At 52.1% G+C, this 12,070-nt stretch overlaps 1 protein-coding gene across 8 annotated transcripts in view; it reads left to right on the forward strand.

The window, feature by feature from the left end:
- PDE4DIP (phosphodiesterase 4D interacting protein) overlaps window positions 1-12,070 on the forward strand; it is a 30,289-nt gene that overhangs the window by 7,799 nt on the left and 10,420 nt on the right. For 5 of the 8 annotated variants that reach the window (XM_088060263.1, XM_088060258.1, XM_088060260.1 and 2 more), the window contains 16 exons: window positions 1,009-1,122; window positions 2,661-2,780; window positions 3,029-3,121; window positions 3,216-3,431; window positions 3,940-4,098; window positions 4,465-4,578; window positions 4,798-4,935; window positions 5,217-5,396; window positions 5,627-5,821; window positions 6,142-6,285; window positions 7,269-7,347; window positions 7,862-7,950; window positions 8,123-8,239; window positions 8,680-8,817; window positions 9,129-9,244; window positions 9,936-10,063. In XM_088060263.1, coding sequence (XP_087916389.1) covers window positions 1,009-1,122; window positions 2,661-2,780; window positions 3,029-3,121; window positions 3,216-3,431; window positions 3,940-4,098; window positions 4,465-4,578; window positions 4,798-4,935; window positions 5,217-5,396; window positions 5,627-5,821; window positions 6,142-6,285; window positions 7,269-7,347; window positions 7,862-7,950; window positions 8,123-8,239; window positions 8,680-8,817; window positions 9,129-9,244; window positions 9,936-10,063 — 2,140 coding nt within the window. The remainder of the gene's footprint in view (window positions 1-1,008; window positions 1,123-2,660; window positions 2,781-3,028; window positions 3,122-3,215; window positions 3,432-3,939; window positions 4,099-4,464; window positions 4,579-4,797; window positions 4,936-5,216; window positions 5,397-5,626; window positions 5,822-6,141; window positions 6,286-7,268; window positions 7,348-7,861; window positions 7,951-8,122; window positions 8,240-8,679; window positions 8,818-9,128; window positions 9,245-9,935; window positions 10,064-12,070) is intronic. The other 3 variants (XM_088060264.1, XM_088060259.1, XM_088060265.1) reach the window with 1 other exon arrangement.

The following is a 12,070-nucleotide window of genomic DNA, read 5'->3' on the forward strand; positions in this document are numbered from 1 at the left end:
TGCCAGTGCTGATTGGAACTGACTGTTCTGGCTGTGCTGCAGTGCCTGGAGCTGCTGCTGGTGTTGGTGTGTGTGCTCCAAAAAGCCCTGCCACGTTTCCATGGCCTCTGTGCTGCATCCCTGCAGCCCTTCTCAGGGTTCCCACCTGGAGCAGGCACCAGTGCAGTCAGTCTTGTGTCACTGATGATACTCAGGAATACTGAAGGAGCACTGAGGGGGCTGAAGAGGGTGGCTGGGATGGAGTGCTGCCCTAAGGAGTTAACTCCCTGGGCGGGAGGCAGCAAAATTGTAAGGAGGGATGACAAGGGATTAGTGTTGTGCTCAGCCAGCCCGCTCTGGCAGGCCACGTGTCACAAAGTAGGCTGTTTACATTCCCAATAAATGGGTATGTGTCGTGAAAATAATCTCAGCTGTGGCACTGAATTTGCTCCTGTTTGAGGAGCTGCAAGGAATTGCACAGGGTGGATGCTGGAGCATGGGAAGTGGTGAAGGAGAGCCCAGAAAATCAAAAATGCAGGGGTTCAGAGCAGGGGGTGACTGCTCAGTCGTGGCAGGAAGGATTGAAGGTTGCAGGCTTGATAAAGACCCAGAATCTCAGCAGAACACGGGAACCATTTCAATGGGGTTTTGAAGCTATTTTAAAATGCCAGCAGGGCACAGGGGAAGGAGAGCAGGTTTCTTGGGTGTGGGGAGAAGATCCACCATTACCCCATAGGCAGTGGTTAGAGCTAGACAAGCTGCTGGGCTCGTGGTGCAGCAGTGAGGAGAGACAGGGAGCCCAGTCAGAGTCTTGGGGCACTTGTGGCAGATGAGGCAGAGAGCTGCCAGGTGCCAGCCTGCACCCAGACAGGAGACACGGGCAGAATGATCTATCAGAGCCAGTTAGAAAAGCACATGGGGCGTGTCTAAGCCCGTGCTGCAGGGTCTGTGATGGCCCACAGCTGAAGAGAAGAAGCCAGTGCAAGAGTTGAGGCATTCTCTCATTTTTCACTGTTTTTCTCCTTTCAGAATTTGGAGGATGAACGTCAGCAGCCAGCTCCAGGTGCAGCAGGGGAGCACGTGTCCGATGTGCGTGCAGCAGAGCTGCAGGGCAAAATCCAGCACTTTGAAGCTGCCAACAAGGTATTTCTTCATGAAGGGCACATCCAGTGCTAGTGAGTCTGATGTGGTTAGTGTCAGAGGGTGTCTCCTGGCTTGGCTGGAGGCAGGTAGCTGCACCTCTCAGTGTGTGATTCTCGGTGCTGTTGTCTGCCAGCTTCAATTAAAAGCATTTGCTTCTTTTTTTTTTTTTTTTTTTTTTTTCTTCCCTGCAATTGGGCTGTGTAAATTAATTTTCCATATTTAATTTTGCAAGTCATTATTTTGAAAGAACTTTCCATTTGCCTGGTGAGCCTTCCAGGAGCTGGTGAAGGAGAGATGCTGTTTCCCTGTCTCTTGTCTTGCCTGGGCTGAGCCTGGTGTAGGACAGAGGGAGCCCTGGTTTCATTTCTGACTTTTATTTCAAGAAGCAAGGGAGATCAACGTAGGGGGTATCCTGGTTTTACTTCTGTTTAAACACTTGGGAAAGAAACATGTATCTGAGTTCTGTTGAGGCAGATCAACATAAACACATGTTGAGAAGGCTATATGTTCTTAATTACGCTCTTGAGCTCTAAGGTAAATTGTATCCTCTGGAAAAACAGGTTAAATGTGGGGAAAAAAATTGGGATGGAATATTTATTTAAATCTGGGGATGGCCATAAGGTTCTGCAGCTGCCTGGGCTGCAAAGCTTGATGGAAATAGAGATCCAAGTAAATGCAGCTAGAAGTGTTTAAACAGGTTAGGGGGAGTGTCTCAGAGATAACAGGACAGGTGTGTAAACTAATGAACAACAGAAGGAAATTATGTGACAGCACCAGCTCCCTCAGAAGTTGAGTCTTGGGAAGAGGTGTATCATCCAGCTTTGAGAATGCCAACAGGCAGCATGTTTATAAACACTAATAAGCACTTGTTTAACTGCACAACATGTTCTGTGTCATGAGCTTTATGGTGAAAGCAGCAAACTGTCCTGAAACTGTTGGAGTGGGTGGTGTTCTCTTTAGGGTGAGAGTGTCCGAGGTTTCTCAGGTTGTAAACCAGCCATGGAGACTGGTGAGAGGCTCCCCTTTGCTTTGCAGCCGTGCTGGCAGCTCGCTGGCAGTGGCCAGGCTCTTTTGTGCTGAAGCCAGAACTTAGTGCTAAATAATCCACTGGTTTGATCAGTGAATGTGTAGCTTCTTCATGCTGATGTTTTCCTTCCAGATTTTTGGGAGGATTTTGGGCTGAAGCAGCCCCTTTCCTTTTGTGGAAACAGAGACAAATGATAGAAACTGGGAGGGCAGCCTGAGTGAGACTCTCCTGGAGTATGTGGGAGGCAGTATGATCTGTGAACTCAAGCCTGAAACCTCTGCCCTGCAGCTGAGGGAGCAGAAGCACTGCAATAAGTCCTGTGAAGGACCTTTGTGTTTACTCACCGGTCTCCACCCAGCTCCATACGCATTTACAGACTCTAGAGGGAGCCACGTTGATCTCGATGTGGTCAACACCAGGGCTGGATGGAGTAAGGAGTGGAGGGAGTCTTAAGGATGTTTACATAGAGCATTAAGCGGATTAAATAAACCCAATCTATTTCTGTCCTCAGTTGTTACAGGAAAAGCTGAATGACTTGAATTTCGAATTAAAATCTGTTCAAGAAACATCACAAAGGCAAGATCGTACAATCCAGAGTCTGAACGAGGCCCTGAAGAGCAAAGAGAGTAAGGTGAGAGTTTAGGGTGGGCAGGGTGGTGCTCAGCAAAACTGGGAGCTGTGCTAGCCCTGTGGGCAGTGGCTGAAAAGATTCCTTTTGAATCCCTTGAGCCACTGCTTGGCATCCTGCATCTCAGTAAATTATTTCTTGCAAAGTCTCTTTCATGTGGTGCTGAGGTGTTGTAATCCAGGCTGGAGGCTTGGGATGGGAGAGTTTGTGCTTGGTTTGCCACTGACTGGGATTCTTGTGCTTGGACTCAGACAGAGGAGCTGTACCACATCATCGAAGGGCAGAATGAGACCATGGCCAAGCTGCGGGACATGTTACACAGAAACCATCTGGGACAGCTGCAGGTATGTCCTGGAAAGCCTCAAATACATCAGGTGTCATTCTGCAGGCATCCTGGAAGAAAATCTCTGAGTTCCTCTGAACCCTGCTTTTTGGTAGGTGTCAGAGAGCCCACTGTCACCCCAGGAGCAGCAGATGTCACCGCTCGATCTTCAGAACGCACTTTTCTGCACCAAACTGGAGGTGCAGAAGCTGAGGAGAGCTCAGCGCCAAAAGGAGCATCAGCTGGCTGAAGCCAAGAGAGCAACTCAGCTCCTGGAGACCACGGTCCACGAGGAAGAGCAGCAGAAAGAGGCAACCTGGAAACACAATCAGGTATGACAGGCGCTTAGCCTGGAAGTTTCTGGGTTTACACAGCTAAGAAGCACTGGTGTGGTCAGTACTCTGCTCTTGTTCATCATTTCTGCTGACAGCAGACTGGGCACACTTGCCTAACCCCTCGTCACACGTGGTCTCTGGCCTCCTTAGTGTCATAGCTGAGGATTAAGAATCAGCAAAGACCCTTGATAAGTGGGTATGTTGTCACTTGTACATCACTGGCTGGTGCAAATGTCCCATCTCTTTTTGTGATGTTCATGTCCCTGCTGCACAGCTTAGCTGTGATTGACTAAAGCTCTGCCTGTGGCCAGAGCAAAGGGTTTAGATGGATGGATACCCTGGACAATGAAATAAATTCAAACACCATGGCAGTGTGTTTTGAGATGTGGAAGTTGTAGCATTGCAGAGCATTTTTAGCTGTTCCCTAAAGCCCTTCCTCAGACTGGCCCATTGTTCATGGTTGTGTTGAGGGCTGGATTCCAAGGGATGTGCTTTTTCCTTGCAGGAGCTGCGTGCTGTGGTACAACAGCTGCAGGCAGAGCTGCAGGACAAGGCTCAGCAGCTCCAGACTTTGGAGTGGGAGAGAAGCCGTGAGCTGCAGGCCCAGGAGCAGAGAGTTCAGCGTTTGACTCAGCAGCTGGCTCGCAAGGAGCAGCTTCTGCAGGTGAGATGCAGGAAGATCTTGAGTTGAGCATAATTAAATGGAGTCCCTGATCCTCCTTCTTTGATATTTGGCCATGCCAAAGTCTGTCTGTAGCTTTCATGCATGCCCTTTGAAGGGAGGAGAGGCTTCTGGGCCCCCAAGGTGAGGGATAAGGCAGAGGTATCCACATACCTCAGCTCACAGCAATGCCTGGTGAGCCCTGGCAGGTGTTAGTCAGCCAGCCCCATGTGCTGGCAGTACCAGCCTTAATGTGAAGGCTAGAGCAAGCATTGGGTGGAGGTCCCTGATTGCCCTGTGCTGCTCTTGGGGGTGGGGGAGGTTTCTGTACTGTCAGTTGTACTAGAGGGGTGTGTGTGTGATCTCCAGGAGTCCAGGGAGCTTCTGCAATGCCAGCAAAGCTTGGAGAAGAGCCCTGCAGCCATGAATGCCATGTTGGAGAAGCTGCAGCAGCGTGTCAGCGACAGAGATGCTGCTCTGGAGGTGAGCACATGTTGTAGGCACGTTCCAGTTGTCCCTGAGGCTCAGCCTTTGGGTTATCCCCAGCCCCAGGCTGACCCCTGGGCTGACCACACGCATGCTCTTCACGGCTCATCCTTTGGGAGGAGCCCCTCTGGCAGGGGGAGCTGGAGTCCAGCATGCAGGGAGTGTTGGCTGCAGAGCCCCATCAGGCCATGCTGAGCAATCCCCCCTGTCCCACAGCGAGCAGTAGATGAGAAGTTCTGTGCCCTGGAGAAGAAGGAGCAGGAGCTGCAGCGGCTCCGGCTGTCCGTGCGGGAGCGCGGCAGCGACCTGGAGAGGCTGCGCACCGTCCTCTCCAGCAACGAGGCCACCATCCACGTGAGTGCTGGGCCCAGCCTGCCTTGTGGGAACGTGGGGCTAGACACACCTTCCTCTGGAAGCTCTGGGGAGAGTTTCTGCTGGTGTTTGGCTTCCTCTGGCCTTGTGTGTGGGGCGGGTTCCTGGGTCACTCTTGTTTCTGGGCCGGGCATAGAGGACACCTGGAGCAGATGGGTGAATCTGTGTGACTCTGCTAGCAGTAGAGACTGGTATTTCCAGTTTTGCTTAATTCAGAGCTAAGTTTCTGTTCCTGCTTGAGCTGCTTGTGTTGTGATACTCAGAGCCTGGAGAGCCTCCTGAAAGCCAAAACCCTGGAACTGGAGCAGGTCTCAGCAACCTGCCAAAACCTCCGCTGGCTCAAAGAGGAGATTGAGGCCAAATCTGGCAGCAGGCAGAAGGAGCAGGAGGGGATCATCCAACAGCTGCAGACCTGCCTGCATGACAGGAACAAGGAAGTGGAGGTAAGGCCTTAGCTTGGCTTCCTGAGCCTTCAGCCAGTTTGTCCATAGAGAGTGGTCCCAAAGCAGAGGCTGCTGCCTGTCTCACCTGAAGCTGTGCTCAGCGTTTGGAGGCTGGCTGCTTTTGGCACTTGAACATACCTCTGCCTGCTGACACTGCTCCCTCAGCTACACCCAGGCTGGAGAGTCCTTGAACAACTTCCAGTCTCTCTCCTTTCCTCCCCCTTGCTCAGGAGCTTACAGCAACTCTGCTGTGCAAGCTGGGCCCCGGGCAGAGTGAGGTAGCAGAGGAGCTGTGCCTGCGTCTCCAGCACAAGGAGAAGATGCTGCAGGATCTCCTCAATGACCGGAACCGCCAAACCATGGAGCACGATGCTGAAATTCGGGAGCTGCTGCAGGCTCTGAGCACCAAGGAGCAGCAGAGCAGAGTGAGTTTTGTGCAGTGCCACAGTGGGAGGCTGAGGTGGGTGGCCCTGACTTTTGTTAAGCAAAGAGCAGCCCCTGGGTGGGCTGAGAGGACCAGAGGAGTTTGTTCCTCTGTACATGAGAGGCTGGTGAGCAGAGATGGGAGGGCTGCACTGAGGTGGGTGTGAGTGGCCAGGAACAGTAACTGCCAGGCTGGTTTGCAGAGCTCTTGGAGTCTGCAGCAACAGATAAATACTGAGATGGTTTCCCTTAGTCTCTAAGGAAGAAAAGGGAGCAGGATCCCCTGCTCGTGGCCCTATCCCTAATTTTCCCCCTCAATCAGGTGGCTGCAGAGAAGATGGCACAGGCTTTGGCTGAACGGAGCTGTGAGCTACAACTGCTGCGCCAGCACGTGTTGGGGAAGGACCCTGTTGGGACCCAGTCAGCTGGTGCCAGGCCATTGAAGCAGGACAAACAACCCATACAAGTAAGAATCATGCACTGTGTTTCTCTGCCTGTGGCCTTGGGGCTGCAGAAAGAACTGATGGCCACAGAAGGAAGTAGGAGAGAAGAGCACCACAGAGAATGATAGAAATGAAAGTGGGATTACCAAAAAGACTTCCTATAGGAGGAGAAGAAACTGAAGAGCAGGAATGTTGCCTGAATGTTCTGATATTGATTTCATCAGCCTTTGTCACTCAGTGTCTCTTTTTGTTTTGATGGAGCAGTAATTGAATCCCTGGGGCACATGAGAGTATGAAAGACATCCACCCTTTGACCTTGCAGCATTGACCCGCTCCTTCCTTGGGATGGGCTGCCTTGCTGTATTGTAATCCCCTCCCTGACATTGTCACATTCTGGAGGGGACAAGAGAGCTAAATTTAGGTCCCACTAATTCTTGGCAGAGCCTGCTGGCTGTTTGCTGTCTCTTCCACAACTGGAGTTGGTATTTTTAAAGCAGCTTTGCTAAAATCCCCTTTGAGGCTGAGCACAGCTCCAAGGCTGCATATGCCATGGCTCCTACTTGAGCAGCTGTTAATGGTTTATTGGTGAGCTGACATGTTGAATGTTTTTAAGCAGCTGTAAACAGGTTTCTATTCCCAGCTCTAGACACTTCCAGGGATGTGTTTTCCTTCCTGCATGGTCTCTTTGGGCCACATCTGAGATAAAGATGAGTCTCAGTTGAAAGATGGTCTTGCTGCAATTGAGTGAAACCTGTTTAATCTTTGCTGTGAAGACACTTGCTGCCAGCAGCTTCCCAGTGCCAAGTAAAACAAGGCCAGTGCCCTCTTCCCCACACGTACAACTTGTGGGTGCAATTCACTCGTTCCTGCTGCCTGGCTATATCCCCTTCATTGTTTTTCCACATTTTAGAGGTGTCAACAGAACAGCTTTGCTGCAGTCCTGGAATTCTGGGGAAGCTGTGTGTTCCCCATGAAAATGCAAACCTGCAGACTTTTATGTTTTCAGGAGATACTGCAAAGAGCTTGTGGAGCTACAGTCATTGCTGGATCCCCACAGGAGGACAGCAGCTGCAGGACAGAGGGAGGTGAGTGTGGGACAGCTTCTTTTCAGGTCCCCAAATATGACCAGGGCTTTCTGCTATGGGGGAATCATTACATGAAACTGTGGAAGAGTAGAGAGCTTTGAACAAGAGAATTTTGAAATAAAGCTCTGTCTCTCTTCTGGGTGATGTCTGAGGATGGGAGTAAAGGAACTTACTGCTGCTGTTGGGTACCAGGTGAGGTGTTTCTACTCAAGATCTTATGCTGTCCACTGGAGAGTTCTTGACTTTGTTGCAGGCTGAGCTGAGACAAGTGTACCTGTTTTGGGTTTTGCCTTGGGACCAGGACACTTGATCTTTGCCAGGGGTAGGACAGCAGGCCTGTGATGTTGCTGCTGCTTTTGGCTGCTGTTGAAACAAGCAGGGAAGAAGAGCCTTTACTATCAGTGGGATAGGGAGCACAAGCAGCAGGGCCCTGTCTTGCCAGAGAGGGACTGTGTGTGATCTGGGCTCTGGGCTGGCACCTGGTGCTCCTGCAGTAACCAAGTTGTCTTTGCAGTTACAATGTCAGCAGCAGAACTGGAGAAGGATCTTGTCAATGCCAAAGAGGAGCTGGAGCTAATGGCGAGGAAGGAAAGGGAAAGCAGGGTGAGCTTGTGGTGGAGCCTGTACTGGTCTCCTTTGCTTTTGGGAGGCTTTAGGGCTGCGCATCACTGGAGGTTTTGGACCCTACTCTTGTGAGGGTACCCCCAGTGAGAGAAGTGGGGCAGGGAGATGTTTGTCTTCAGAAGTCTCTGATGTGCCTCTCTTCCCTCTGCAGCGGGAACTCACTGCTCTCCAGTCTGTCGTGGCCACACAGGAGGAGGAGCTGCAGGTGCAGGCCTCAGATATCGAGTCCTTGACCAGAACCATCCAGATGAAAGAGGACCTCATCAAGGTGAGATTCTGTGCTAGGCTGAGTGAGGGTGAGTTCCACCTGGGGAAGCTGCAGAGGAGTCTCTTTGTCCCCCACATCCTCAGAGCAGTGTGGCTGGCTGGCTGTGGTTGCTGTTGCCTACAGCTCTCTGAGTTCCTTTGGCAAACCCCCAGACTCTTCTTACTTGGAGTTCTGCTCTTTCTGTACTAAACACTCTCCTTCAAGTCCTTTAATCAGAATGCACCCTTCTTGTGTCCCTCCTTGGTTCTTACTGAGCACTGTGGTCTGTGCCTAATCCACACTTGGTGCTTTGGCATTTTTTTCTTGGAAGACCTGGATCTTTCCAAACACTGGAAACTTCTGGCAGTTGCATTCCGGGGAGGTTTGCGAAGGTGCAGCTGTCCTGTCTTTGTTACTGATCCCTTCCTCACTGAGCTCTCCTGCTGTTTGTTGGGTTTCAGGATCTGCAGATGCAGCTGGTGGATCCTGAAGAAATTCCAGCCATGGAAAGGCTGACACAAGAAGTGCTGATGCTTCGGGAGAAAGTGGCCGTAGCAGAGTCCCAGGGACAGGAGGCTACTGGAAACAGAAGGCAGCAGGTAGTGTGCCAGTGGGGCAAACTTGGATGTGTTTGTCTTTCTGCTGGTGCTCAGGTGTGGGGCTTTGTTTTCAGCCTTTGGATACGCCAGGATGTGTTTGTTCTTGGAAGCTGGTTGTGTGTGGTTGTGGGAATACAGAGGAGAAGTTCTCTTTAGCACTTGTCCAAAGGGCAGAGTCTTCTGGGAGTCCAGGGATGACATTGGACACAAGGAAGAGAGGAAAGGGAACCCCCACTTTGTCAGGGACAGCTAGATACCTCCTCTGATTTCTGTCTCTGTTTAAGAGCTGCACCTTGTGTCTTCTCTCCAAGCAGTTGTTACTGATGCTGGAAGGGCTGGTGGCTGAGAGGAGTCGGTTAAATGAGGCTCTCCAGGCAGAGAGGCAGCTCTATGGCAGCCTGGTGAAGTTTCACACGCACCCAGACACGTAAGTGAGGCTGCCTGGGCTCTGCTGCCCTGCTCTGCTGCCAGGGCAGGCGTGGCTGGTCCATGGGGCAGTCCCTGAAGCAGGGATCGTTCTGCAGGTCTGAGAGTTTTCAGTGGGGGAAGAGGGGGTCTAGGCAAAGGATCAGCCAAATGCTTCTTTGAGAGTCCAAGTTTCAGGCTGCCTTTTTCCCTCAAAGAGGCTGCAGTGGCCAGCTTTAATGGCTCCCTAAACTCCCCCTATTTACCATGGGATTTCCATCTCTGGTCCTTAGCTTATCTTTTCCCAACTCAGTTTCCCACCCACTCTTGGCCATCTTTCAGAGGCTGCTGTCAAATTCTCAGCCAACTGTTGGGTTGATAAGGATCCCTCTAGGTGCTTATCCAGGCAGTTGCCTGTCCCCTGATTTAATCCCCTGCCCTTCACAGGGCTGCAGCCTCTGGGATATTTGAGCTACCTGATAGCAAGGGAGCACATAAGTGGAGTGGTTGGGAAAGCACTGCAGAACAGCTGTGACTCTGAGGCCCCTGCCACAGGCTGGGGCCTTTTTTGGGGGTGGCTGTGCTTGGAGGTGAGGCAGGAGGTGCCTGGGGAGCCCCCGGGGCTGTGCCTGGCTCGGTGTCCCCGAGGGCTGGAGGATGTCCCTCGGCGCAGCCTGTCTAACCCTCTTCCTCCTGTGCCGCGTGTCGCTCAGCTCTGCGAGAGACCACGCCCTGCAGGTGGAGCTGGAAGGGGTCCACGAGCTCCGGGGACAGCTGGAAGAAGCTCTTGGAAGAAGCTTGGAGTGTTTGAGCAGGCTGGAGACGCAGGGCGCCATAGGAGGTGGGGAACAGGAGCGTGTGAGAGTCCTACCCCAGCATGCCTTCTGAGCACTGGCGCTCGCCCGCCCGCCACGGAAACGGTTCACTAACCCATCTCACTGACTCTGAGCTTTGGTACTTAGTGGTGGTACGATAGAACCATGGTGCAGGGCTTTTTTTTTATTATTATTTGTTTTATTTTTGAGCTGCTTTGGAAACGGCGATCAGTGCAATCCACCTGTGTCTCGTGTACGTTCCTGTCTGACCCACCCTGGTGGCCACTGATGTATTTGCACATTCAAATCATTCCATTTTAGTTATTCCCCTCTATCTCCCTTCTCTTCCCACCACCATGGGCCAAATAAAGATTCCCTATCTCTGAAGGAAACACCAGATGTTTTCTATCCTCTCCCAAGTGCATGAGTGTGAGTTTTTGTATTCCCTCACCATTTTTCTTACCCAGTGACATCCACCCCTTGGGTTGATGGTGGCTGGCCCAAAGGGAGGCAGTGTACATGGAAATGTCTGTTCCAGAGACAGAGAGTTCAAGACCTGGGGACACTTGCCTGGGCGTTTTACACAAGACTTGAGTGTAGAACCAGCAATTCAGTTTATGCTTAAACCAAATCCTTCTCCAGTGTTGATAATTTTATTGACTGGCTTTTTTTTTTCCCTAATTTTAAGTTGTTTCAACCTAACTTGTGAGTGCCTTCAGAGGAGAGCTTCCTCCTCTTTTTGACAGATGGTTTGAGGGGTGTCCCTGTTCCCAGGGTCTGGGCTGGGTCTGTCCCCTCACTCATACATGCACATGTCCCTTACATGCTCGTGTGGCCCTTGGGCCATGGGCAGGACTCTATTTCTGAGGTGCTGGGCTCTGGCCCCCTCAGCACCACTGCATACCTTTTCCAGGCCCTCTTCCACCTCCTCTGGGAATGTGGGAGCTTGTGTGAAAGCTGAAAAACAGTAGCAACAACCTTCCACTGACCAGGGCTTCCCATGCACAGCGGGCTGTGGATCTGCTGTCTAGTACTCAATCACTTCTCAAAACAGCAGGAGCAAATTTCACACCTCCGAGCATCTGTTTGTGCTTGCTGGGGCGGCTGAACGAGGGGTAGGCAGAGCAGAGGAGCTCCGTGGTGCTGGGCTGAGCACCTGGCCCTGTGCCTGCTCTGCTGCATGGCTCCTTGCAGCTGCTGTAGCTGGCACTGCCTGGCCCGTGCCTGCTGCTGCCCTGGGGGCTGGGAGGCAGCAGAAGCTCAGCACTGCTCCTCTGGATCGGCACACAGCAGTTCCCCCGGGCCTTGGAGGGACACAGCTGGGAGCTGCTGGGCAGCTCTGGCTTTTGTTAGCTCTTCCTTTCTTGTGTTTCATCTCATTCCCCTTCTCTCACTTCTCTCTGTAGCACCATTCTTCTCCCCATCCTTTTGCTTCTCACTTTGTAGAAGCCTTTGTGGCCCTGTTCTTACCTCTCCGTTTTCCCTCTGCCATCCTGGCACTGATGCCCAGCTGCTCCCTTGGGTACCGTGGAGCCCAGCAGCCAGCCCAGAGCCATTGGCATGGCCTGAGAGGAGCCTTGGCTGGTGCTCAGGCATCTCCCTCCTCCACCTGTGTCTGTTTTGCTGTAGATCTGTCCCTGCCTCTGTTAGCATCGCTGCTCTGAAGTGTCCCTGAGGGGCAGTGTTATCCTGGGCTCGGGTGTCACAGCTTTCCTGGCCTGTTCTTCAAGGCCTCCTCTTATCCCTGACAGCCTTGAGCATTCCCTGCCCGAGATCACCCTCTGTCAAACTCTGCAGTGCTTTGTGCTGTCTCTGTGTGTTGCCATTCCTCCCTCTCTGAACTTCCCCAAGGCTTCCTGTGCCTCGTTCCCAGCAGTGTGGAGGTTCCTGTGCAGCCGCTGTACCTGGGTGTCCCGGGCTTGTGGGCCGTGTCCAGTTTGCAAGCATGTAACTAACCCTGTGTGCCTTCAGGCTGGGCTGAAAGCCCGAGGAGTCTGGAAAAGCACAGCTGTGGCTGCACCTCTTGCCTGCTG

This window comes from Pseudopodoces humilis, chromosome 10 (genome assembly GCF_049639895.1).
Source record: "Pseudopodoces humilis isolate 2021_Gansu_Grassland_sample_001 chromosome 10, ASM4963989v1, whole genome shotgun sequence".
Taxonomy (NCBI): domain Eukaryota; kingdom Metazoa; phylum Chordata; class Aves; order Passeriformes; family Paridae; genus Pseudopodoces; species Pseudopodoces humilis.